The 25,350-nt window shown below is 57.5% G+C and overlaps 3 protein-coding genes across 6 annotated transcripts; 2 read left to right on the top strand and 1 right to left on the bottom strand.

Annotated features, from left to right (window-relative positions):
- The first annotated feature begins 96 nt into the window (after window positions 1-96).
- PARP3 (poly(ADP-ribose) polymerase family member 3) lies at window positions 97-6,253 on the top strand. Of its 4 annotated transcripts, none has more exons than XM_010347076.3 (11): window positions 97-510; window positions 1,162-1,346; window positions 1,873-1,998; window positions 2,172-2,360; window positions 2,560-2,692; window positions 2,778-3,004; window positions 3,271-3,420; window positions 3,638-3,724; window positions 3,959-4,136; window positions 5,146-5,301; window positions 5,714-6,253. In XM_010347076.3, the coding sequence occupies exons 1-11, from the start codon at window positions 492-494 to the stop codon at window positions 5,881-5,883; spliced, it is 1,620 nt and encodes a 539-aa protein (XP_010345378.1). In that variant the 5' UTR covers window positions 97-491; the 3' UTR covers window positions 5,884-6,253. The 4 variants fall into 4 exon arrangements, with proteins under 4 accessions (XP_010345378.1, XP_003936654.1, XP_010345379.1 ...); XM_003936605.4 differs by having other exon boundaries at window positions 1,157-1,346; XM_010347077.3 differs by having other exon boundaries at window positions 98-857; window positions 1,157-1,346.
- An 83-nt stretch (window positions 6,254-6,336) lies between these two features.
- Window positions 6,337-14,569, top strand: GPR62 (G protein-coupled receptor 62). The gene is made up of 2 exons (XM_039477238.2): window positions 6,337-12,614; window positions 12,710-14,569. Exon 2 carries the CDS (start codon window positions 12,735-12,737, stop codon window positions 13,824-13,826), a length of 1,092 nt encoding a protein of 363 aa, XP_039333172.1. The 5' UTR covers window positions 6,337-12,614; window positions 12,710-12,734; the 3' UTR covers window positions 13,827-14,569.
- On the bottom strand, window positions 14,522-24,637 carry PCBP4 (poly(rC) binding protein 4). Its single transcript, XM_039477235.2, has 13 exons — window positions 24,429-24,637; window positions 18,237-18,381; window positions 18,059-18,082; window positions 17,918-17,950; window positions 17,578-17,694; window positions 17,241-17,372; window positions 16,948-17,076; window positions 16,642-16,716; window positions 16,429-16,473; window positions 16,288-16,351; window positions 16,109-16,161; window positions 15,852-16,021; window positions 14,522-15,403 (listed from the first exon to the last, which is right to left on the bottom strand). Exons 2-13 carry the CDS (start codon window positions 18,315-18,317, stop codon window positions 15,115-15,117), a joined length of 1,212 nt encoding a protein of 403 aa, XP_039333169.1. The 5' UTR covers window positions 18,318-18,381; window positions 24,429-24,637; the 3' UTR covers window positions 14,522-15,114.
- Window positions 24,638-25,350: the final 713 nt, after the last annotated feature.

The following is a 25,350-nucleotide window of genomic DNA, read 5'->3' as shown; positions in this document are numbered from 1 at the left end:
TCTCGGTGTTTGCGCCCCTTGGCCGCTGGGGGGCGCCAGAGACGCGGAACCCGTCCGCGTTCTGGAGCGTGACTCCTCCCCTCCTTGGGCAGCCAGGCGCTAGGCCCAGCGGGGATCCAAGCAGCCTGGGGGAGAGGGAGGCGGTGCCTGTACCCGGGCCCAAGGTCACCGGGCGACCGACAGATGCATGCCGCAGGCCCCGGCCACATGAGCAGCGCTACGGACGCGACTGCCCGGGCCTTGGATATACCAGATCGAGTGCCCACCCGTCCGTGGGACTGGCCTCCTGATTCGACCTGCCCCAGCCTCTGCTTCACCCCACTGGTGGCCAAATAGCCGATGTCTAAGCCTTACACAAGCACATACAGCGTCTGGCGACTCTTGGGAATTCCCTCGCTAAGTCACGCCTGAGACTCATGGAGAGATGCTAGACCTGGGACTGCCCTGGGAGGCGCACACAACCAGGTCGGGCGGCAGCCAAGACCTCTCCCATGTCCCTGCTTTTCTTGGGTGAGTGTCCTATGGTCCTGCCCACAGTCCTCCGCAGGGCAGAGCAGGGCAGGGCAGGGCAGGGCCTGGTGGACTGGCCTTTGCCCTCTGGTAGTTCAAGGCCATTGATCTGGAGTTCTGGCTTCCTAGAACTCTTCAGTCCATTGGGAAGGGCCTCTACAACACTGGGTTCTAAGCTTCAGGGGGATAAATCTGGCCCGCCCCAGGATCCTCTGCCCACCCTCCCCCATAGCTCCGTGACTCAGCTCAGCAACCATGCCAGGGCTGAGCTAGCTGACACAGGGAGGAGCCCCTAAGTGGACTGGAGCGATCTTCCTTTCACTTTCCCTACCCCTCAGGACTCGAAGGTGAGCTGGAGAGGGTAGGGAGCCAGGCAGACTCCGTTGACTAGAGTGGGAAGACTGGAGAGTCCTAACCTTGCACTTGGGACTGGGGAAAGGAGTGTTTCTGAGTGACAAAGAGCTGGGTGTGGTCTGGGGCTGGGAATGCAGTCAGAGTGGACAGAGGACACAGTGGAAGGCCACCGAACAGGGAGCCCGGGGTGGGACAAGTTGGTGCTATACAGGCCCAGGGTGGGGTTGGGGAGTGAGAGTGGGCGTTGGGGATGAGGAGACCATGGAGACCTACGGGCCCCTCTGTGCCTCAGGACAGCCATGGCTCCAAAGAGGAAGTGCTCAGTACAGACTGAGGGCCCTGAGAAGAAGAAGGGGCAGCAGGGGGCAGGGCAGGAGGACCTCTTCCGCTCCGCCGCTGAGGCCCTCAGGGCCGCACCCGCAGAGAGGCGCATAATCCGTGTGGATCCGACGTGTCCACTCAGCAGCAGCCCTGGGACCCAGGTGAGTGGCCCCAGCCAGGCCAGAGCCTGCCCACTGATAGGCGCAAACACACCCAGGCCTCCCCCTTGGGGCTCAGTTCTGGTTTTGGAGCCCAAGGCCCCCAGGTAAGCACGCCAGAGCAAGGCCATGTTCTTCTGAACACAGACATCAGGGCTGTGTCCCATCAGGTCTAGGCAGGTCACATCTGCTTTTCAGACCCCATGCAGGCCTCCGCCCAGCATGCTTAGGGAAAGTCTCTGACTACCTCAGTCTCCCTGGTGCTCACTCATGTCCCTTCAGGGCAGAGCCATGTCCCTCTTGGATTTCCCCATTCAGGGCCCAGCTGTGTCCTCCCAGAAGGACATGCCCCCATCCGAGTGTCACACCACATCCCCTAGGGAAGAGCCATGACCACCCAAGCTTCCAAGACAGAGTCCCTCTGACTCCCATTGCCATCAGACTCCTGTCCCCTTCGGAGCCCTCTCAGTGTGCAGCCAGGCACCCATCTGACCCCAGCCAGCCTGCCCCCACCTCCCTTCTGGCCCAGGTGCATGAGGACTACGACTGCACCCTGAACCAGACCGACATCGGGAAGAACAACAACAAGTTCTACATCATCCAGCTGCTCCAGGATGGTGGCCGCTTTGCCTGCTGGACCCGCTGGGGCCGCGTGGTGAGTGCCCCGCTTGCTCTGCACGTGCTGCCCAGGGCCCTCAGAAGGCCACGGCTACTGACTGGGCGGCATCCCCAACTGTCCAGGGGTGCTCAGCACAGGGTCTGGCCCAGCACACAGGCCAGCAAACGCTGATGGTGGGCACACCCCTGAAGGCTATCTGTGGGTGGCAGGGAGAGCTTGGCCAGTCGAAGCTCAACCCCTTCACAACACTAGAAGATGCAAAGAAGGACTTTGAGAAGAAATTTCAGGAAAAGACCAAGAACAAATGGGCAGAGCGAGACCGATTTGTGGCCCACCCCGGCAAGTACACACTTATCGAAGTGCAGGGAGAGGATGAGGCCCAGGAAGCTGTGGTGAAGGTGAGAGGGCCAGGGAAGGGAGGCAGGCCCTGGGCAGAGGGAGGGCACTGGCTGGAGAATCCCTGCTGGGTGGGCTGTGCCACTGCCCAGCTGTGCAGCCTCAGGCACAGAACTCCCCTCTGGCCTCAGGCTGGCTGGTCTCTGTCTGGTGTTGCGCCCTGCCCAGCCGCTCCTGCTCACATGTGCCCTGAATCTTCAGGTGGACGGAGGCCCAGTGAGGACTGTGGCAAAGCGGGTGCAGCCCTGCTCCCTGGACCCAGCCACGCAGAAGCTCATCACTAACATCTTCAGCAAGGAGATGTTTAAGAATGCCATGGCCCTCATGGACCTGGGTGAGGGGTGAGGGAGGCAGGGTGGCAGGGGCCTCAGGGAGGCAGGGCTGTGGGGCTGAGTCTCCCCACTCCCCCGTCCCCCCAGATGTGAAGAAGATGCCCCTGGGAAAGCTGAGCAAGCAGCAGATTGCACGGGGCTTCGAGGCCTTGGAGGCACTGGAGGACGCCCTGAAAGGCCCCAAGGATGGTGGCCAGAGCCTGGAGGAGCTGTCCTCCCACTTTTACACCGTCATACCGCACAACTTCGGCCGTAGCCGGCCCCCACCCATCAACACCCCGGAGCTTCTGCAGGCCAAGAAGGACATGCTGCTGGTGAGGGCTGGCAGGGGTGCGGGCAGGCAGTGGGGCACTGAACAGCCTAGGCGACAAGCGAGACGAGAGACAGGTGGCCAAGAACGCCCAGAGGGGTGGACTGCCTGGGCAAGCTGACAGATGGGTGGGGAAGGCCAGGCAGACAGATGGGGTGATGGGACAGGCGGACACACTGGTGGGGTAGCTGCAGTACCAGGCATGTGAGAGAGGAAAGGGAAGGCCAGAGGTCACATGGGAAGACGAGCGGCCAGGGCCCATCATCCTAGGTGCTGGCAGACATCGAGCTGGCCCAGGCCCTGCAGGCAGCCCCTGAACAGAAGAAGATGGTGGAGGAGGTGCCACACCCCCTAGACCGAGACTACCGGCTTCTCAAGTGCCAGCTGCAGCTGCTGGACCCTGGGGCACCTGAGTACAAGGTGAGCTGGGCTCCACAGAGGGGCCAGGCTAACAGTAAGCCCTGTCCCTCTGCCCACCTGCCCTCCAGGTACCCAGAGGAATACTCGCCCTCAGCCTTCTCTTCCTGTGTCTCCAGGGCCTGCGGAGGGCTCAGGACCAGGGGGGACGAGACGACGAGAAGCGGGGATTAGCTCCTGAGCCTCCCACCCTGGCACCCAGCTTCTGCTCTCCCCACAGGTGATACAGACCTACTTAAAACAGACTGGCAACAACCACAGGTGCCCTACTCTTCAACACGCCTGGAGAGTGAACCGAGAAGGGGAGGTGAGGGAGATTCCCCCACCCCCTCCACCATCACCCCTGTGCCTTAGGAAGATGCCCTTGGCTTATCTGCCCCTTAGCAAATCATTGAGCAACTCTGCTCAGTTTCTGCCAGGCCATGAGTGTGCTGGAGTAAGCAGAGGGGCCCTCAGGCTTGGTCACACCTCTGAGCAGCCGGGCAAGGCACCGGAGTGCTTGGGTGGCATAACTCCCATTTCTCACATCCTTTCCACTCAGGGAGACAGATTCCAGGCCCACTCCAGACTGGGTAATCGGAGGCTGCTGTGGCACGGCACCAACGTGGCCGTGGTGGCCGCCATCCTCACTAGTGGACTCCGCATCATGCCACATTCTGGTGGGCGTGTTGGCAAGGGCATCTACTTCGCCTCAGAGAACAGCAAGTCAGCCGGCTATGGTGAGGTTTCCCTCTAGGCCAGGCCCTGGGAGGGTTGGCACTAAGGTGGATGGGTCCCAGTCCTTGCCCACTGGAAACTCACGGGGGATCCGAGAGAAGAATCATTTAGTGGTTAATGACTACAGTGCTCAGTGGGTTGTCCTGGGCTTTAGGGCGGGGATCTCAGGGGACGTGCCTGATGGTCAGGGATGGCTTCCTGGAGGAGGTAATACAGATAGAATGGGTGCACCAACCGGACCTGGGAGTGATGGCAAGCCCAGCTGGACTTGAGTGTGGCAGGATCTCAGTGGCTACAGCTGTGGAGAAGGTAGCAGCAGCCAGAGGCTGCAGGGAGGCCATGCTCTCATCCAAGCCGGATGTGAGGGGTGCCTTGTCCGGGGCTGGGAGGTGCGGGGGAGGGAGCCCATGAGAGGGACGTGTGGAAGGTGGGATGGCCAGCGTGTGGGAAAGGGTCAGCACTGTCTCCAGTGACTTCCGAGTTTCTGGCCAGGAGTGTCCTCACTGAAATGACCTCCCAGGCTGACCCCATCATTGAAGGCCACCACCGTTTGTAAGGCCAAGAGAGCATGGACCAAGGATACATCCCAGAATAGATGGGGCTGAAGTTCTAGGATGCCTGAGGTCACCAAGAGCAAGGGGTCCACCAGAAGGGCAGAGGAGCTTAGGAAACAGTGGTGGGGTAGGCTCAGGAGAGCCACCGTGAGGAGGTCCCAGGTAGGGGCTGATGATGTCAGCAGTGAAGTCAGCAGGGCAGGCCAGGGAGAAAAGCCCCTGCCCCGGGTTTGGTCACTGGGAGGCCATTGCTGACTTTCATGAGGACAGCAGTGGGTGCAGAGGCCTGGCCACAGGGAGCATGCTGGGACAAGGAGGGAGTGATGGCTAGAGGAGAGTGAGCCTTTTCTGGGCTGGAGCAGCAAAGCCAGAAGGGATAACATCACAGCAGAGAGGAGCCCTCGGGTTAGCGGGAGGCAGGCTGAGCTGCCTGCCAGTGACTCCTTGTGTTCTCCAGTTACTGGCATGAACTGTGGGGACCACTACATCGGCTACATGTTCCTGGGTGAGGTGGCCCTGGGCAGAGAGTACCATATCACCATGGACAACCCCAGCTTGAAGACCCCACCTCCTGGCTTCAACAGTGTCATTGCCCGAGGCCACACCGAGCCTGGTGAGTCCTCAGAAGCTGGACAGGCCAAGGAGAAAGGTGGGGCTGAGGTAGGGGCTGGGACATTTTCAGGGAGGGGGCTGTGAAGAGGGACAAAAAGAATCTTCCCTGAAGCCACTCACTCTGTCATTTGACAAACATCCACTGGTTCAACAAATCTTTCCTGGGCATCCCAGAGGGCTTCAGTGCTCAGTCATTGACTGAGCATTGAAGGATGAGTAGGAGTTTCCCAGAGAGAAGGTGAGATGGACACTCCAGCCAGAAGCCTGAGCCTATGTCGTGGTCTGGAGGTGGGCAAGGTGGAATGAGCAGGCGTGCCCTCTGACAGATGTGGAGACCGTAGGCTGCAGGACTTATTTGTAAGTCCAGGGACCAGTGACCCCTGAGCCACCCTGACCCTTGATGTGCCCTGCAGATCCGACCCAGGACACTGAGCTGGAGCTGGATGGCCAGCGAGTAGTGGTGCCCCAGGGCCAGCCTGTGCCCTGCCCAGAGTTCAGCAGCTCCACATTCTCCCAGAGCGAGTACCTCATCTACCAGGAGAGCCAGTGTCGCCTGCGCTACCTGCTGGAGGTTCACCTCTGAGTGCCCACTCTGTCCCCCTGGGTCCTGCAGGGCTGGACGGTGATCTTCACTCTTCCTTCCCTGTCTCCGGTTCCCCTATATCTCCTTTTTTCAAGAATGCAATACATTGTTGTTAACTACAGTCACCGAGCTGTACAGGATCCCTGGATTTACTCCTCCTGTCTGACTGAAATTGTGTGTTCTTTGACCCACAGCTGCCCGGTCCCTCTCCTCCCAGCATTCTACTCTGGTATAAGGCAGCTTTTTTAGGTTCCACATGTAAGTGAAGTCATGCGATGTTTGTCTTTCTGTGCCTGGCTTATTTCACTTAGCATAATATCCACCAGGTTCACCCATGTTTTCATAAAGGACAGGATTTCTTCCTTTTTAAGGCTGAATGGTACTCTGTTTTGTATATGCTCCACCTTTCCTCTATCCACTCATCTGTCGGTGGACGCTGAGGTTGCTTCCATCTCTCGGCTATGGTGAGCAGTGCTGCAGTGAACTGGCAGCGCAGACGTCTCTTGGACATGCTGATTTCATTCCCCTTGGATGGTTGCTGGATCCGTATCACTCCCTCTTGCCAGGCTCCTCTGTGTCCCAGACATCGATCCCCCTTCCCTCCAATCCCTGTTAGCCTTGGCATGGCTGTGGCCCCAGAGTCTTGCCTCCTAAAGTGAGGGGTGTGGTGGGGACTTATTACGGGGACACAGATGCAGCAGCCTACTCAAGGGGCACAGCTGAGAGTGGGCTGGGTCCCACATCCACCCACGCCATCCATCCTGGCCTGAACTACACATCAGAGCCCCGTGGTCACCAAGGTAGGCTAAACTGCAGGCACGCGCAAGCAGGTTTAGTAAACATGGTATTCTATTGCTCCAGCCTCTGCCTGTCTGTGCCACAGCTGTGCTGGGCCTGAGCCTCCAGCCACACTCCAGGTAGTGAGCACTCACATGGGTTGATGTGGATCATGTACATACCCCTGTCCCTCCTGGTCCATCACTGCAACAACCTGCTTCCTCTCATTGAGCCTTCGAGGGCGACCCCCACTATCAACTGAGAACTATTTGTCATCTGGGGACCCACATGGTGATTCTGTCCTTCATCCCAGACATTGCCAGGTGAATCAAGCATTTCTCATGTTTTAGCACCAAACATCCCTTTGTGTCTTTTTGTTTTCGAGGCAGGGTCTAACTGTCACCCAAGCTGGAGTGCAGTGGTGCGACCACTGCTCACTGCAGCCTCAGCCTCCCCAGGCTCAGGTGATCCTCCCATCTCAGCCTCCAAAGTAGCTGGGACTGCAGATACATGACACCATACCTGGCTAATTTTTGAGTTTTGCCATGTTGCCCAGGTTGGTCTCAAACTCCAGGGCTGAGGTGATCCTCCTGCCTTGGCCTCCCAAAGTGCTGGGATCACCGCACCCAGCCTCCTTTGTGTCTTAATCTAAATATTACAAACAAGTTGAACACATGTCAGAGGAGCACAGCTCTGCAGCCATGAAAGGAGGCTGTTCAGGCAGGAATGCCAGTGATCACCAGCAGGTCATCCTACCCACGGACGAGGAGTGCCAGTGCTGGAGCCGGTGACGTCCAGGCTAGGGTTGCATGGTACATTTAGATGTTGTGTCCCTTTAGTCTCCTTTAATCTGAAAACACTCCTCAGCTTTTTTTTTCTTTTATAACTTTGACATTCTTGAGAAGAATATAGACCAGTTTTATAGAATGTTTCTGAGTTTAGGTTTCTCTGATGCTTTGTGGTGATTAGATTTAGGTATTGCATAGGCAGGAACATGACATAAATGATATGCCTTCAGTGAATTCCATCCGTAGGGGCATGGCCCATTCTTGGTAATGTTAATTAACCTTGATCATCCATTAAGGTGATGTCCACTACATTTCTCCACTGTGAAGCTACCATTCTCTCCTTTGTAATTAATCAGTAATCTGTGGGGAAATATTGTGGGGTGTAAATGTCCCTTTTTTCATCACCTTTCACCCACTAGCTTTAATATCCATTGATGATAACTTACCCGAAATCAATTACCTGAATCAATTTTTGCTAAGAGGGTTGGAAACGGTAGTTAATCTAACTCCATCGTTTCCTTTATAGTATTAGTTAACAATATCCTTTCTGTCTTTGTTATCAGTATAGACTCCTGGATTTTTATTTTATTCAGTGAGTTATAATCCATTACTGTCATTTATTTTTGAGCCTCAAGTTGTCCCAGATTTGGCCAGCAGAAGGTCCCTTCTGTGTCCTGATCATTTCTTTTTTTCTTTTCTTTTCTTTCTTTCTTTTTTTTTTTTTTTTTTTTTTTTTGAGCATATCCTTTCTCTCTGGCATCACAAGATGTTCCAAGTTCATCTTGTACAAACCTGGAATCAGCCATTTCTCCAAGGAGTCCTGGTTCCTGGGAGCAGGAAATGTTGTTTAGAATCCAAGATCTGGGCAGTAGATGTGCTTGTTGGTACTAAGGTGTCATTGCTTTTAAGTCCTTTCAGCAAAGAGAGCTAAGGAACGTGTATATGTGGCTGGGCACAGTGGCTCTCACCTGTAACCTCAGCACTGTGAGAGGCCAAAGCAGGAGGATCTCTTGAGCCCAAGAGTTCGAAGCTGGAGTGAGTTATGATTGCAACACTACGTTCCAGCCTGAATGACAAACTGAGACTCTGTCTCTAAAAAAATTAAAAAGGAAAAAAAAAAGGGAGAGAAGGAATAAGTATGTGTGAATAAAAAACAAACATATCCCTCTATACCTATTTATCCAGTTCCAATCAAATACCACAGAGTTCTTCTGTTCTTCCCCGATTCCCTATTTCCTCAGTTCTCAAACAGTAACAACCTGGGTTTCCATCAACATCAATATATCTACCTATTTGCTCAATTCTACACAGAAAGGAATTGCAGAATTGCCATACCCATACCCTGTGAAAAACAAACGTTCTAAATAGAGCTCATGATGTATCTGATGTTACTCAAGATTATCTTTTTGTCTTTAGACTGAGGGTCCATGGTCAAAGTAACAGTTTAAATACAGGTTCAGATGTTACTTGGATTGGTTCTTTCTCTTCAATGAGGTTGTGTTATTGGTTTGAAATACAGATAGGCTCAGTCATTTCTGTCTACATTCTTCTGTGTTACTGTATCGTTTTCAATATGTGGAACATTAATGTAGTTCCAAAAGGTCCACTCTATACAAGTAGAATCCTCCTATCCCCTCCCTCCATTCCTACTCACCTGCGGGAGGGAGCCAGTGCCTTAGTTTCTGGCGTATCCTTCCTGTAACTTTTTAATTTTGTTTTGTTTTGTGTTTTGCAAATTTTGCAATACACACACATACATACACATGCTAACAAGGTGTTTTAATTTTTTATTCATATTAATTATGTTGAAGGGAGCATGAACTCTGCAACCCACCATGGTCTCCACCCCGCCCTAGTCTACTTTTCTCATTTGCTGCTCCCACCTGGCCCTACTGAGCTCTCTCCAGGGCCTGGTAGCTCAAGGGCTGCCCCAGGGCCACAGGGCTGCCTGGTTAGAGACCAAAACTTCAAAAATCCAGCTTCACCTCCTAGAAGCAAATGCCCAAGTTCAAGTTGTAGCCAAGGACAGGAAGGGACACCTGTGTGGATGTAGCTCTAGGAAGCAAGTAACCTGGATTCCAGGTCCAACTCAGCTGTGTGATCTGGGACACATTTCTCCCCTCTCTGGACCCTACTTTTCTCATCTGAATAATGGAGAACTACACTGGAGTCCTTTGAATTCCAGCACAAAATTAGTCAAACCAGGAGGCCCATGTCCTGTCTTCACCATCTAGATCTGCAGCGATGCTGACCATGTGCCTGTGAGGAGTGCTAGGGGCACAGGCGGTACAAGTGGGACTCATGAGAACCCTGCTCTCATGGAGCTTACATTCTAGCAAAGCAGGCTCTAAGTAAATGTGTGCATAAATATGAAATACCACAGCAGGTAGGAAAAGTGCTGGGAAGAAAAATAAAGCAGGATAAAAGGATTTGAGTGATGAGAAGGTAGAATGATTTTAGGAAAGACAGTCGCTGAAGGTCCCTCTCGAGTAGAGACCTGAATTGTGTGAGGCAGCAAGCCGTGGGCAGATCTGCAGGAAGGGTATTCTTGCAATGGAAACACCAGAGGCAAAGAAACCGGTTTGATGGGCAGAAGGAACAGCAAGCAGACTGCTGTGGCTAGAAATACTGTGAGCAAGGAGGGTGGGCTCAGAGATGGGCAAAAAAGGCAGATAATAGGGCCTAGCTCACATCACAGAGAAGCTGAGATTCTATTCTGATCTGTTCTGATGAAGGGAAGCTCTTGGAGGGATGAAAGCTGGGTCATGCCCCGTCGCTTTGTTTTTAGAGAGATCCACTTCAGCCACCGTGTGGAGAGTGGACGGTAGAATATATGTCAGTTAACATCCAGTCAGCAAGATAGAAAGTACCCTAGGTATTTCAGACAAGGGAAATTTGATACAGGGAAAGAATTGAATGACCAAATGGGGGATGATGCGGCAATCCAAAGATTAGCAACAGCCGGAAGTCACTACCACCCTAAGACTGGAGAGATCAAGGAAGCAAATGGGGCTCTGCTGCCCAGAGGCAAGGATCACCCTGCAGGAGCCAGACCACAGAGGGGGCCACCTGAAGGAGCCCCTAGCTGAGCTTGAGGGAAATAAATCCTGGCTTCTCCCTCCTCCCATCCACCAGTCTTCTGCTGGTAACTTCCATTGGCTGAACATACCCAAAGTCAGTTGACAAAGGAGGCTGGGAAATAGTTCCCAGGAAGGCAGTATAGCACTCGGGGGAAGAGGGATGAATCTGAGGGCAAACAGGCAGGCAGCCAGCACAAGGTACAGGAGCCGAGGCCATGACACCAGTTAGAAGGATGTTGAGATGGTCCAGTTGAGAGGTGGTGGCTGGGACCAGCTTGATGGTGATGGTGAGAAATGGCTGGAGGCTGGATTCCAGAGATCTCAGTGGATTGGACATAGGGCATGAGGGAGAGGGAGGCATCCTGAGATAGAGTTTACTGAAATGGAGAAGATTCTGGGAGAAGCAGATTGTTAAGGAAGGGTCAAGAGTCATGGTTCTGTTTTGGACATAGGAAGTTTGAGATGCCCATTAGTGAAAGTCCTGGGGGAAATATTGAAAAGGCAGCTGGATACCCAAGGAAAGAGGAAGAGGCTTCAGATACCTTTGGAAGCTATCAGAGTATAGATGGGGTTTTGCCATGAAACTGGGTGACTTCACCTGGGGGCATATGCCCCACTGGAGTTACACAGCTTTCCATGAGCCAACCACATTGGGGCGGGGAACCCTGCCATTCACTGATTGGTCAGGACTGGGTTTTGTGCCTAACCAGGCTAATGGAGAGTGGAGATCTTGTTCACCCAAACTGCCTGTCCTGAGAATTAGGGAGGGGTGGTTTCCTCAAGAAAATTCAGGGTGTTTAGCCAGGTATGGTGGCTCATGCCTGTAGTTCCAGCTACCTGGGAGGCTGAGGTGGGAGGCTCACTTGAGTCTGGGAGGCAGAGATAGCAGGGAGCCAAGATTGCACCACTGCATTCCAGCCTGGGCAACAGACTGAGACCCTGTCTCAAAAAAAGAAAGAAAAAGAGAGAGAGAGAGAAAGTGATAAGAAAAGAAATTAAATTCAGGGCACTCTTACCAGAAGGGAACCTGTTTGCTAGCAGCAAAAACAAAAGCAAAGAACAGTAACAAAAAAACCAAACAGCATCTGCCCACTAAAGCCTCCTCTCCCTTATCCCACACACTATCATGGGGCACCTATTCTGTGCGTTATTAATATTAGCTGAGCATGGCCGGGCGCAGTGGCTCATGCCTGTAATCCCAGCACTTTGGGAGGCCAAGGTGGGCAGATCATGAGGTCAGGAGTTCAGACCAGCCTGGCCAACATAGTGAAACCTCATCTCTACTAAATACAAAAAAATAGCCAGGCATGGTGGCGGGCGCCTGTAATCCCAGTTACTCAGGAAGCTGAGGCAGGAGAATCGCTTGAACCTGGGAGGCGGAGGTTGCAGTGAGCCGAGATCATGCCATTGCACTTCAGTCCAGGCAACAGTTCAAGACGCCGTCTCAAAAAATATATATATTAGCCAAGCACGCTACTCTGTGCCAAGTCCTATGCTTTTCTCTCACTTTTCCCAGCCTCCTTTCTTCCTGAGAGAACTAGCCCTCTTGGGGGCCGGGCCATGCCTAAGGGTCCTCCTGCTTCAGCTCTTGTCTCACTGCTACCAGTTTCCCTTTAATATGAGAGCTAAATGCTGTGATTACCCCCATTGATGAGGATGGGGGAGGAGAGGGGATGGGGGCCACTCCCCACCACTGAGAAAGGTAGATCATCAGGCTCTGACTGACTCCAAAGCCCATACTCCAACCCTCTCAAGTCTAGGCTCCAGGTGGGTGCCTGCTCTGTCCTCCACCCCACCACCCTAGAGACACCCCCAGGCACTTCCACAGCAGAGCCTCCAGCCTTCAGCTGGCAGCTGCTAGGACCCAGGGGGCTGGCGCCAGGCCCTGCCCCTCCCTTGCCAGCCCTGTGTGGCAACATCAGAGTGACAGCCAGTACCATCTCCGACAGGGGCTGAGTTGCTGGAGCTGGACTGGGGCAGGGGAGAGAGACGCCAGACTCATCCTTGCACCCCTCCATGGGGCTGGCCAAGCCCCCGAGAGGATGGCGGCCTGGGCGTCGGAGCCACCTCCTGGGCAGCCAATGAGGTGAGGGGCCGGAGGAGCTAGGGACAGGAGGAGGAAGGGACAGGTGATGGAAATCCTGCAACTATAGGCTCTACATTTTGCCATCTACATTCCAGCGCAGGGTGAAGCCTGAGAGCCCAAATGGCCAACTCCACAGGGCTGAACACCTCGGAAGTCGCAGGCTCGGTGGCGTTGATCCTGGCAGCTGTCGTGGAGGTGGGGGCACTGCTGGGCAACGGTGCGCTGCTGGTCGTGGTGCTGCGAACGCCGGGACTGCGCGACGCGCTCTACCTGGTGCACCTGTGCGTCGTGGACCTGCTGGCGGCCGCTTCCATCATGCCGCTGGGCCTGCTGGCCGCACCCCCGCCGGGGCTGGGCCGCGTGCGCCTGGGCCCCGCGCCGTGCCGGGCCGCGCGCTTCCTCTCCGCAGCTCTGCTGCCGGCCTGCACGCTCGGTGTGGCTGCACTTGGCCTGGCGCGCTACCGCCTCATCGTGCACCCGCTGCGGCCAGGCTCGCGGCCGCCGCCTGTGCTCGTGCTCACCGCTGTATGGGCCGCGGCCGGGCTGCTGGGCGCGCTCTCCTTGCTCGGGCCGCCGCCCGCGCCGCCCCCAGCTCCTGCTCGCTGCTCGGTCCTGGCGGGGGGCCTCGGGCCCTTCCGGCCGCTCTGGGCGCTGCTGGCCTTCGCGCTGCCCGCCCTCCTACTGCTCGGCGCCTATGGCGGCATCTTCGTGGTGGCGCGTCGCGCTGCCCTGAAGCCCCCACGGCCGGCACGGGGGTCCCGGCTCCGCTCGGACTCTCTGGATAGCCGCCTTTCCATCTTGCCGCCCCTCCGGCCTCGCCTGCCCGGGGGCAAGGCAGCCCTGGCCCCAGCGCTGGCCGTGGGCCAATTTGCAGCCTGCTGGCTGCCTTATGGCTGCGCGTGCCTGGCACCCGCAGCGCGGGCCGCGGAAGCCGAGGCGGCTGTCACCTGGGTCGCCTACTCGGCCTTCGCGGCTCACCCTTTCCTGTATGGCCTGCTGCAGCGCCCCGTGCGCTTGGCACTGGGCCGCCTCACTCGCCGTGCACTGCCTGGACCTCCGCGGGCCTGCACTCCGCAAGCCTGGCACCCGCGGGCACTCCTGCGATGCCTCCAGAGACCCCCGGAGGGCCCAAATGTAGGCCCTTCTGAGGCGCCAGAACAGACCCCCGAGTTGGCTGGAGTTCGGTGCCCCAGCATGCCAGGGGCCACCTGAGAGCTCTCTCTCCTGAGCAGGAGAAAAAAGGGTGGTTTCCATGGGGGCTCATCCAGCCCTTGCACAGGTGCCCTGCTGGACATCTGGCACTGGAACAGGAGGAGAAAGGATGTCTGCAGCCTGGTGAGGCCCATGGACTTCTGAGAGCCAGGAATGCTGGGGTCTGGACCCAGCACTGCATAGCGTTGTGCACAGGCCGACCCTTTCTTAGGCTTTCTCATCTGCACCCTGCAGCATCTCTAAGGGCCCCTCCAGCATAGGTGGTTTGTGAAACTCACAGGTAGTCCTCAGGCCAAGGTAGGCAGGTGTCACAGAGAAGGGGGCCCTAAGGGCTCACAACCAAAGTGACCCGCCAAGCAGGACAGGATCTGGGTTATAGCTGCAGTAGCAAGAACCACTGGAGAGACCCTCAGGACTTCCCTGACATCTGCACCAAGGAAAGTCTGGACAAAGCTACTGAAACTCCTCCATCTGCTTCTAAAATGCCCAGAAGACAACTGGACCAGTTTGGTGTTAGAAGCAGGAGGCGGGATGACTTGACCCTCTAAGGGTCCTGAAGCCGCAGAACTGGCATGTGGAAGGCGCTGAGGCCTAACTGAGGTTGGTGGATTCACACATGGGGGTCCTCCAGAACCTCAGCTGCACCCATTTTCTAGAGGTTTTCCCGCCCACAACACCAGTATTTCACAACTTCGTGGTCGCTGAGAATATTTATTCAAAAAACAGGGATTGAAAAAACTGTACAGAGTGTCTGCTGCTGAGAACTGGGCCCCTGCCCCATGCCACTCCCCCAGCTACCTGGCAGTGGCCCCTCTTTGGGGTGCCCCCTGACAAGCCCAGCCAGTTCATTCCAGTCAAAAGGGTATCAGTGGAAGCAGCAAGAAATCTGCAGGTGGTGGGGAGAGAAGCCTGGCCCCAGCTACCCCCCGGACCTCCTCCCTGACTCTCACAAGGGTGCAGAGTCCTAAGGGATGGGGAGTGCATGAGTGACACCAACCATGGTGGGGGCACTAGGGAGTCCCCTGGCTGATCCCTGTATCCAAGCACAGAGCTGAGGGGGTAGGGCCCCCTGGCCTGGGGCTGCCACAGCTCAGACCCCTGGGCCAGAAACTGCCCCCACTCTGAGAGAAGGAACTCCTATAGACAGAGGCAGGGTAGGGGGTGCATCCATGCGTCTGGGCGTTAGCGGCACTTGGGACCCCAGGGTGGAGTCTCCTTGGGCGAGTAGGGTGCGGAGGCAGCCCCCTGCTGTCGGTCCTGCCTGCCCCTGCCTGTACCACAGCTGGCCTCAGTAGGGGGAGAATTTCTGCCGCTCAGCCTTCTTACTCCCATTAGCTGCTGCCATCTTGGCAGTGTAGGCTGCCAAGCCCGGCGGCGGCCCTGGAGAAGCAGGTGGTAGAGCCAAGAAGGGCACGGGCTTGAGGCCGATGAAGTTGGAGAGGGAGATGGCATAGGGTGTGCCCAGCAGGCCGGGGGGAGCTGTGGGCAGGGCCGTCAGAGGCGGCGAGAAGGGGGCAGGCAGGTCTGCGGGGGCCGAGCCGGGTGTCCCCCCAGAGGTAGACTTGGCCGTCTCTAGACTGGAGAGAGGGATATAGAAGGGAGACGAAGGGGAAAGTGGGAGTGAGAGAGGGGCAATGAGGGCAGAGATGGGCATGAGATTAGATGAAAGGCAAGAGAGAGGCAGTGAAGAGAGAACAATGACATGGGTGGATGTGTTTGAGGGGAAGATGGGAAGTGTGGAAGAGAAAGAAAGAACAAGCAGATACAGCATGGGGTGCAGGGAGAAATGGGGCAGCCAGAGACAGCAATGAAGAATGAGGACATGAGGCGTGGATATCGAGGCAGGAGATGGGGCAACAGAGGGTGAGTTAGGCAAACACTGTGGGGAATTGGGGTAGGGTTAGGAGAGGCAGAGGTCCGGCCCAGACAGACAGAGAAGGCCAGCTGTCCTCTCCCCACTCCTGCCTTTCTTGGGCACATGAGAACCATGACCTGCTCCCCCGATGTTGCCCACCCCACGCTCACCAGGCAGTGATGAGGTACTGGGCCAGGGCGATGGAGACCGGTGACCCAGTGATGGTCACATGCCGCTCCCCAGCGCCCTCTGCTTGGTTCCCGATCTTGATATGTGCCCCTGACATCTGCCGGATCTCGCTGATCTTGCTGCCCTGGCGCCCGATCACACAGCCAATCAGCTAGAGGGAGGGCAGAATTCAACCCTGGGTGAGGCCCAGACCCCCAGGCTCCCTACCCACCCTCCAGCCATCCCATCCCCTGCTCACATCATTGGGAACCAGGAACTCCTGTGAGCTGGTCTGTGTGCCGGGATCCAGTCCTGAGTGGGGAAGAGGGACTGAGTGTGGTTCTGGGCCTTTCCTGCCCCACCATTTCCACTCTTCCTGGAAGGGAAGCGCTGCCCTCTTACGACCCTCCCCTGCCTCCTTGTGCAGGGGCTGCTCACCTGGCACCACGCTGGGTGTGGCAAAGGGGACCGCATGGCTTGAGAGCTGCTGGAGTTTGGTGACCTGTGCCAAAGAAGAGGGGTCAGAAATCAGAAGAGGCTTGGTTCGGGAAGGGGTGCCTTGGGCTGTGGGTCACTCACCTCAGCTGGGGTCACAGCCCCATACTGACCCTGGACAGAGAAGCCCTGTGGAGACAAAGGGAGTAAAACAGGGATTACTGTGACATTCGGTCAGTTCAGCCAGAGTCACTCCTTCCCCTCTCCCTGGACCCACAATTCCTTCTTCCATCCCCTCCTCCATCTCAATCCCCCTTCTCTAGTAATGTGTCCTGCTGTCCCTGCTGTTCCCCTCACCTGGTTGGCGGAGAGAAGGACAGTACCTAGGGAGAGGCTCGGATGGTAGGGGATAGTGGCTCCTTTGGGTGGGGACTGGAAGGCATAAATGGGGAGGCTCTGTTAGGACCCTCTCAGGCTCTGATAACCTCCCCAGCTACCCAGTGGCCTCAGGCCCCCACCATGAGCCCAGGGAAATGCACGTGATCCCTGGAGTTCATCGTCTATCCCTGCAACCCTGCTCTGCCCCACCTGTGGCACAGGGGGCCCGACAAGGCAGACCCAGGGCCCATCTCCTGCCCCTCTCTCCCTGCCCCAGGGCAGCACCTCCAGGATAACAGCGCAGATCTGGCGCACACACAGGATGATGGCATCAGGCACCCCAGACACTGTAACAGCTCGCTCTGTAGAGTTGGGGAGCAGGTCCCCTGCCACCTGTACCTGGGCACCCGTAGTCTGCAAACAGAAAACAGGGGCCGCTTTTGGCTGCTCCTATAACCCAGAAAAGGGCTGCCCAGGCTCAGAGCTCTCTAAGGGAGAGGATGCCATCAGCCTAGCACCCCTCTTACAATTACTCCCTTGCCTGGGACTCCCTGTGGGTGGTATCCCTCTCCCCTCACCTCTCGGATCTCCTTGATCTTAGTGCCAGCCTTCCCAATCAGTGAGCCACACTGGCTGGCAGGAATGACAAGGCGCAGGGTCACCGGAGGCCTGGAGACATTTCCACCATTTGCAGGAGCAGCACAAAGGTCCTAGGACACGGAGATGGTAGGTTAGCCATGCTCATCCCTGCTACATCCGCCCTGGGGTCAGGAGGGTACCCTTTTCCCAGTCCCACTTCAAGGGAACACTGCCCAGGGCTTGACCTCCCCTCCCACCCACAGCCACTATCTGGGATGGGAGTTGCGTTCCTCCCGGGGAACCATTCTTGGCCTCCTGCTCTGGCCAGCCACGGACCTCATCCAGTTTGAAAGCAATCATGGAGACTGCATGGAAGACAGCAGCTGTAGACCCGGTGATGGTGGTAATGCGTTCGGGGCAGGAGCCCTCGGAGATGGTGATCCGGGCACTGCTCTGCAGATACAGAATGAGCGCTGGGCAGCGGGGAATCTTCCCTGCTCCCTCGCCGGAACTCGTCTGCCTGCCCCACTCACCAGGCCCCAGGCATGGCTCAAAACTGCCACCCTCTGGAGCACTCAGTGGTCAGCCCAGATGGAGTGGTTCAGGGAAAAGGTGAGGCAGGGATCTCCCCTCCACATCAGGTGCCTTTGGCTCCTACCCCAAACTCCATCCTCACCTGCTCCCGGATTCGCTTTACAGTCTCGCCCTTCTGTGGAAGACAAAACAGGATCGCTCTTAACCTTAGAGGTCCCAGCCTCCTTCCCTGGGCTGAGGCCTCAGCTGGAGGGGGATGTACAGAGCAGAACTGGTCACCTACCTTCCCGATGATGCTGCCCACTTCCTGCAGACAAGACAAGAGCTGTCAAATGGGTGCTAGTGCCCAGGCCCAGCCCCCGCCCCTGCACTGGGACACCCAATGCAACCCAGCCCAGCCCAGCCCAGCCCAGCCCAGCCCAGCCCAGCCCGGCCTCGCCTCGCCTCCACGTCCCGCTCACCTTCCCGTGCATCAGCATCCGCAGTGTGAGGGTGATGCTGAGCTCTGGCTCCTCCTCCAGCCCCCCATCCGAGCCGCTCATCCTGTCAGGCGGGGCTGGGGCCACAGCGACCTGCAAGTGTGTCCACGCTGCGGCCTGGCCGGCTCTGGCAGGGGCAGCCAAAGAGGGATTCGAGAGGAGCGCAGTTCACCCTGCCCATGCCCTTACATGGGAACCCCAGAGCTGGGCCAACCAGACTCCCAGAGGAAAGAGATTGCATGGACCTTGAGTGCCAAACGAGGGTGCTTATGTGTGTCTCACAAGCTGTGTAAGCCTGGGGAGCCCATTCAACCCTTCTGAGCCTCAGCTTCCCCATCTGTAGAAGGGGATACGAATTCCCATCTCCAAAGGGTGACAAAAATTAAAACAATAAGCACATACAGGGTAGGTACCTAGTCTTTCCCTTACCCTGAGATACTAAAAGAAATAATTGACTAGGAATCTATGGGAGTCCAGAGAGGAGAGCCTCCTCCCTGACCTCTTGGAAAAGGGAACCTCTGTGGATGGGGGCTTGATGGTGGAGTTCAGGCTGAAACTTTACTCCATACAAAAGGCACTTGCATCCAGAGGCCATATCCTCTACTGGCTGGAGCACAGAGGAGCAGTTGTGGAGGAAGCTGGAGCGGTCGTGGGGAGTCTTGGAGGGAGAGAGGCCTCAGATATGGTCAGGTCTTGCCCTGCCTGGTAAAGGCTTGAGGGAGGACTGAGGCGGGCAATTGAGCCACACCTCCAGAGGCCACTCCCACCTCCCAGAAGTCACTAGAGCAGAGGCTCACTACGGACACCTCTGGGCAGGGTTCATTCAGCACTGCACTGCAGTGGGTGGGGCACAGGGTGTCAGGGGACTGGCAGATCTGCACATTGGTTTCCAATCTCTCTCCTATGTGCTGAAAATGGCCTTGGGAACAGGAGGGAAGAAGTGTCCAGGCTGGCCACACTCCCAGCCTGGAACACTTTCTACTGTACCAGAAGCAAGTCACTTGGGCTCTGAGTCTCAATTTCCTCACTCATAAAATGGAGGGAACACCTCTCTCTGGGACTGCGTGATGGGTAAGAAAAGGATTTGGTGGGCTGCGGGAATGTCAAGGCCATTAACTGATGGAGGAAGGTGGAGCCTGAGATTAGCTGCTGGGATTAGCTCCACCACTAGCCCTCCCCACACGACCCCTTTTCAGGCCCAACTTAATCCTGAACCTTAATCCTGCTTGGAAATCCCTCTCCTTAGGCGGCTGTCTCCTGCCAAGGCTCCGCCTTGATGGGGAGCTCACTAGGGGACCAGAACTCTATGGGGAAAACAGGGAGTGGGACCAACTGGTGCTAAGTCTGGGCCAAGACCAAGCCCTAACACTGCAAATTCCTCCTGCCCAGGAGGGTGTGCGGGCGAAAGATGAGTGTGCTGGGCTTGGAACGCTCCAGAGGTCTCTGGGTGCCTTCCTCCTCAGTCCCCTGCCCCATCCTGACATGACAGGAAAAGGCATCGAGCTCTGTCCAGCGCCCTCTTCTGAACTCCCCTTGCTAGCCAGAGTGTGAGCATGGAAGGGGAAGGCGACTCCCAGCCTGGCTCCTTCTCAGAAGCCCCGGCAAGCCACCATACAGCGTAAGGTCTGTTTCCTCACCCCTCCAAGAGAGGTGACACACTGCTCCCCTGGGTGCAGCTGCTCCTCCTTCCATTTGAGTTCTGCCATAGGCACTCCAGAGGGTGGAGAGGAGCAGTGGATGCAGGGACTGTGCTCTCCGAGCATCCTGGCCAGCCTCACGCTGGCTGCCCTTGCTAGACATTCCCCCAGCTGCCTGCACTTCCCCCATCAAAGCACTTGTGATGACGTGCTTGTTTCTGCCTCTCTGGACAGCCAAGCCCAGGAGCCCAGGAGCCCCTTGGAGCAGGAGCCAAGGCTGGTGCCTTTTCTTACGTCCCCAGGGCTCAGTTCAGAGCCAGGCCAGAGAAGGTGCTCAGAACAGACTGAGCTCAGCTGGAACTCAGCTAACATACTGGTTAGCTGAACAGATGAATTCACTGCACAGGAGAACCTGATGCCTGGAGAGGATCAGTAACCTGCCCAAGGTCACAGAGAGATGGGACATAGTGGGACTAGCATTGCTAGTGTGGGGCTATCCAAAGCCACATCTGCCTCCCCTTTCAGGCTGCTCCTGTCTGGATCTGTTAGTCCTCTTCCTGGAGGGCAGGCTCCTTCGGAAGTGGGGACTGGGCTTCAGTTGTTTCTGAGAACTTTGCCTGGCTAGTAGACAGGGATACTATTTGGAAATGACTGACAACTTGTCCAGAGCCTCAGTCATAAGTTCCAAAATTTTCTGGGGCTCAAGGACCCCCTTGGGATGGTAACCAGTGAGAGACCTGACATTGTCCCCATACCATCTTTACATCACCTCTTGTGGCTCCAGGAAAAAATTGGGCAGGAGGTCTGGAACATGGCCAGAACTGGAGCTTCTGCCATGAAAAGACGCCTGGGTCCCCAGCAGAGACCCACCACCCCAAGTCCAGCGGGTAACTTTGGCCAGTTCCTCATCTGACCTAGGCCTTGGTTTACCCACCTGTATTGTGTTTAGGAGCTGGGGGTAAGGAGAGAGTTGCTGGTCTTTCTGCACCCTTCCTGTTCTAAAAGACTCTCAAGGGTTTTGCCATCTTAAGGAAAGATCAAGGCATACTGACCCATGTCTTCCAAATTATTCTCCTAGGGCCCAAGGAACAAGCAGCCCCATAAGGCATCACTGGCTTCCCCTGCCCTCACTGGGGCTCTAGGCAGTTTTTTGCTACGGCAGCCTGGTGGGCCCTGGGTCTCTGCCGGGCCACCCACATGGCAGCCACACAACATGCCACACTGACCTCCAGCTCACCTCCGAGAGTGCCCAGCCCCCTCTGTCAGCAGGACTCCCTGGCAGAACACACCAAGCTCACACTGGACCTCCGACATCGGGCACTCCCTCCTGACTCCCAGGCCCCCTCCCCAGCCTCAGCGCCCACTCCTTCTGTCCCTGGCTTTCTGCCACTCAGGCTGGAGGGGGTGGGGGGGGGGTGACAGCTGTGTAAGCGATGGCGACTGCCCCCTTCCTGCCCCTCCCCCTCAGCTGTCTCTCTCTCATGACAGCTGCCCAAAGGGCCGGGGGCTTAGCCAGCTCCCCCCACATGCAGGGATCAAGTGTCCACCCTGCCTTTGTTCTGGAGCAAGAACAATCCAGGGGAAGGGAGGGCCCCTGGGGCCAGGCGATTCAAGTAGACTGGCCCGCCCCTTGGGGGATTCCCTCCGCTCTGCTGGCCAGAATGTCTGGACCAGCTGGGGCCTGTGGACCCACCTGGGCTTCACTCTCCATCTCATATGCCCCCCATCACCTCAGCACCCCCAGCTCCCTGCCTAGCAGCCTCCTTCTCCTATTCCCAGCCACACTAGCCACACCCAGTGATGCTGGGGAATGGCACAGAGCATCCTGGGAGGCAGGGTGTGGTGGGGGAGGACCCTCGGCCTGAGCAGGTCTGCATCAAGGGCTCCTAACTCTCCTGCCCATCCCCTCCTCTGGGGATGCTCACTCTCCTGACTAGCCAGGCCTTCACAAGAACTGCTCCAGCATCCTCGGACACATGTGCCCAGCCTCTCGGCCTCCCAGCTTCTCAGGATGGCCAACCATCTCCAGCTGGGAGAGGAGAAGAGGAGTAAGGAGCCTCGCGTGAGCATCCTGGGGTCCACAAGCTCCAGCCTCTGGCTTTTTCATTCAGATCTGCCACACAGACAGAGTGCCAGGAAGGGAAAGGCAGCTCTGACAAGTTGGCAGGTGCCAGAAATGCTACAGCTTCCTTTACAGCATCATTAGGCAGCCCCCCAGGAGACTTCAGAACCAAGGTAAACCAAGTCAAGCCTGGCTCTGGCTGGGCTCCAGGAGAAAGGCCACAGTATCATGCTACTCATCCCCTCACTGTCTCATCCACATTGAGAAACGTCTCTAGCTCCCATTCTCCGTTCTGAAAACTGTATGCTTACTCTCCTGCTCAACAGCTACCCATGGCTCCCCAGTGCCCAAAGAATAAAGCCTGAGCTCCACGGACAGGCCATCAAGGACCGAGTGATCCAGCCCCTGCCTCTCTTGTCTCATCTCCACCCCATCCTCCACACATCCCAGGCTGCAGAACACACTTAGCACCTCCAGCCCTTGAGGCCTTTGTCCAGGCTGACCTCAGCTCAAAATGCCTATCCTCGCTCTCTGTCAAAATCCTTCTCAAATGCCACCTCCTCTGTGTAGCCCTCCCCAGGCTTCCAAGTCAATGTGATCACTCAGGCCACTGTGCCCCTCAAAGATGTTGCTGCAACTCAAAGAAGTCCCCGTTGGGCATTTCTGAGCCTGTCTTTACATGATACACAGAGCTCCAGAAAGAGGAAATTTGAGACAGGATCAGGCTCGGTGTGCAGGGAGAAGAGTTGAGGCTCACGGGGCCTGGGGACATTTGCAACTAAAGATGGGGCTGAGGTTCCCAGAGGAGTAATGAGAGTAGAGTTAGAAGACCCAGACATGAGGGACCAGCCACATGGGCAGAGGTAGGACCAGCCACATGGGCAGAGGTAGAACCTGCCTGGACAGGATTCCTGGTTCCTTTCTCAGCATCCCCAGCCCTACTCCTGCTGTTTTACCAGGACTAGGGGTTCCTGAGGTATGCTGCTGGGGTCGGGGATTTGGGCTATGCTTTAGGTTTTCAGAGGGTGGGAGCAGAGTGGGTCTCCTTATGGAAAAGGGGGACTGGAAGAAGAGCTGGGGATTGGGGTACATTTCACAGAGTGGAGTTGGACTCAGCCTGTCACAGCTGGAAAGGCCTCACCGATCACAAGAGGAGCCCGAGGCCCAGAGAGGAACGGAAACGTTTGTAAGGCTACATGGAAGGCAACTGGCAGAGCTGGGAATCCTAGGGAGTCTACCTGTGCAGCTTAGAGCTCTCCTCAAGAGGTCAGCGTCACTGGGCCATGGTGATGGAGGCTGCAGGGGCAGCAGTGATGGGAGTAGGGAGGGTGGACAGCCTGTCTGGGGACACAGGGTGGGGCAAACCAGCCTCCTCGTGGCCTGGGCCTGCCAGGGTGTGTGGGCTGCCTGCTCCCAGCCCCCCACCCTGAGCATGCAAGAAGAACAATCCCCTTGTGTTTGGGCAGCCTGAGCCTGCATGCTGATGAAGGCTAGGGAATGGGGGCTGGGATGGGGGTGCCCTAGAGGTTGAGGGGGTTCCAGGACCTGGAAAGGCCAGGAGATTTTTCAGATGGGGAAAGCATAGGGTCCCAGGTACTGGTCCTGAGCCAATGAGGGTGACCCAGGGAACAGGGAGGGCAGCTCCTAGGGAGTTCATGGGTTCTAAGAGCCTTTGTGGCAGAAGGAGAGCCCCTGGGAACATATGTCCTGTGGGTTCAGCATGAACATGATCATCCTGGGCTTGGTGGGGAGAAAGGAATGCAGCTGGTCCTGGGTGCATCACCTTGGAGACCACCCCCCTGGGTGCTGGGGCCGGGTGGGGCACTGGGTGCCACAGGTCTCAAGATGGCGGGCCAGGGATAGGGGAGCAAGGAGGCGGGCACCTCCCTCTCCTGGCCAGGCAGGCATGACAGCCAGGGTGAAGTGAGTAGCAGAGCCTCCCACCCCCACCCCCCAGGACCCCAGCCAAGAAGCTAGGTCAGAGCTGAAGGGCTGAAGAGCTATGGGGCAGGAGGGACCATTCTGAGCCCCCAGCTGTCATCTCCATACACCCCTGGCCTGGAGGTCTGTCTCTGGCTCACACAAGGACTGCAGAGGATGGGAAGGGGTGTGTGTCCAGCCAGGAGCTACAGGGGAGTGGCAGATGAGGGCAGAGATGGAGCAGAACTAGAACCCAGAGCAGGTGGCAGAGAGAGGAGCAGGCCCAAAGGATAGAAACAGCGAGTGGGATGGGGGGCTTCAAATCTGGGATCTAAGGTCCAGGAAGCCTCTCCCTGGTGCTGGGGGCTCCTCTGGCAGACCAGCGGCCCCAACCTGTGCAGGCCTCAGCCGTGTGGGACAGGGAACGTATTCCTCACAGTCTCGCAGTCTTCCAAACCCGGGACCCCAACCGAGGGATCCGGGCACTGGCTCCCTGCCCTCGGACGAACCCCCAAACTTCGCGGCCCGCCGTGCCCCGCCCGGCCCGCGCCCTACCTCGCTGGGGCTGTCCTGCAGCGGCGGCGGCGGCGGCACGGCGGCTGGGCCGCTCAGTCCCACATTGTCCCCGGGAGAGGCGGCCGCTCACAACTGCGAGTGACATCAGCTGCGAACAATGAGGGGTTTGACAGGCGCGGAGCCCGGCCGGCCCGGAGCCCGGCTCCGCGCCCCCCCCCACCCCCCGGCCCGCCCGGCCCGGCCCCTCCCCGCCCCCTCCCCGGATCCGATTACAGCGCGGCGGGCCCGCCCCAGCCGCCCCAGTGCCGCAGCCGCCCGCCCCGCCCCGCGCGCCGCGGTGCGCCCCGAGCGGCGGCCGCTTCCGGGAGGGCTCGGGCGACCCTTCCCCTGCCGCTCTCGGAGCCTGGCGGGTTGCGACCAGGGGCGTCCGGACTGAAGCGCGGTTCCCAGCCCCTTCCTCGCGCCGCCCGCGCTGCGCCCGGCTCCGAGCCCCTCCGCTCCCGCCAGGCCAGTCCTTCCGGTCCGGGCCGCCCGCCCGACGCCTTTGCCGAGCCCCCATGCACCCCCCCCAACCCCTCCTCCGCCCCGCCGCCAGCCCCCGCTCCACTTCGCTCCGGGCCGGGGTCCCTCAGAGCTCCGGCTGTGATCCCGCGCCCCGCCCAGCTCCCGGCTCTGCTCCCTGCGCGCCATTCTCCGCTCGGGCTCGCGCCCACCCAGACCCGCTCCCCTCGTCCACCCACAGCTGCACGGCCCGGCCCTGGTCCGCGCAGGATAGGCTGGAGGAGGGGCGTGAGAGTCGTGTGGCCCTGTGCACCCGGCCCTGTGATAACCCCGAATCTAACCCCGGAATTCCTTTTGGGGCTAGGGTCGCAAGGGACGGGCTCCGTTGAGTCTTTTACTGGGGAAGGGATAGTAGTGGAGGAGGAGCTGAACTGTTCTCAAGTCCCCCAGACCTCCTCCC

This window comes from Saimiri boliviensis, chromosome 8 (assembly GCF_048565385.1).
Source record: "Saimiri boliviensis isolate mSaiBol1 chromosome 8, mSaiBol1.pri, whole genome shotgun sequence".
NCBI classification, from domain to species: domain Eukaryota; kingdom Metazoa; phylum Chordata; class Mammalia; order Primates; family Cebidae; genus Saimiri; species Saimiri boliviensis.
This window is presented reverse-complemented; position numbering and strand designations above follow the sequence as displayed.

What these genes read in the sequence shown, in the direction of transcription:
- PARP3 (XM_003936605.4), top strand. Translation starts at nt 425, where the DNA reads ATGCTAGACCTGGGACTGCCCTGGGAGGCGCACACAACCAGGTCGGGC. An exon ending in CATGTCCCTGCTTTTCTTGG is followed by an intron (nt 511 to 1,156) that starts GTGAGTGTCCTA and finishes TCTGTGCCTCAG; the next exon opens with GACAGCCATGGCTCCAAAGA. An exon ending in CCGAGGCCACACCGAGCCTG is followed by an intron (nt 5,302 to 5,713) that starts GTGAGTCCTCAG and finishes TGTGCCCTGCAG; the next exon opens with ATCCGACCCAGGACACTGAG.
- GPR62 (XM_039477238.2), top strand. Translation starts at nt 12,735, where the DNA reads ATGGCCAACTCCACAGGGCTGAACACCTCGGAAGTCGCAGGCTCGGTG.
- PCBP4 (XM_039477235.2), bottom strand. Translation starts at nt 18,317, where the DNA reads ATGAGCGGCTCGGATGGGGGGCTGGAGGAGGAGCCAGAGCTCAGCATC. An exon ending in TTGCTTTCAAACTGGATGAG is followed by an intron (nt 17,373 to 17,577) that starts GTCCGTGGCTGG and finishes TCCGTGTCCTAG; the next exon opens with GACCTTTGTGCTGCTCCTGC. An exon ending in CACACCCAGCGTGGTGCCAG is followed by an intron (nt 16,162 to 16,287) that starts GTGAGCAGCCCC and finishes TTCCCCACTCAG; the next exon opens with GACTGGATCCCGGCACACAG.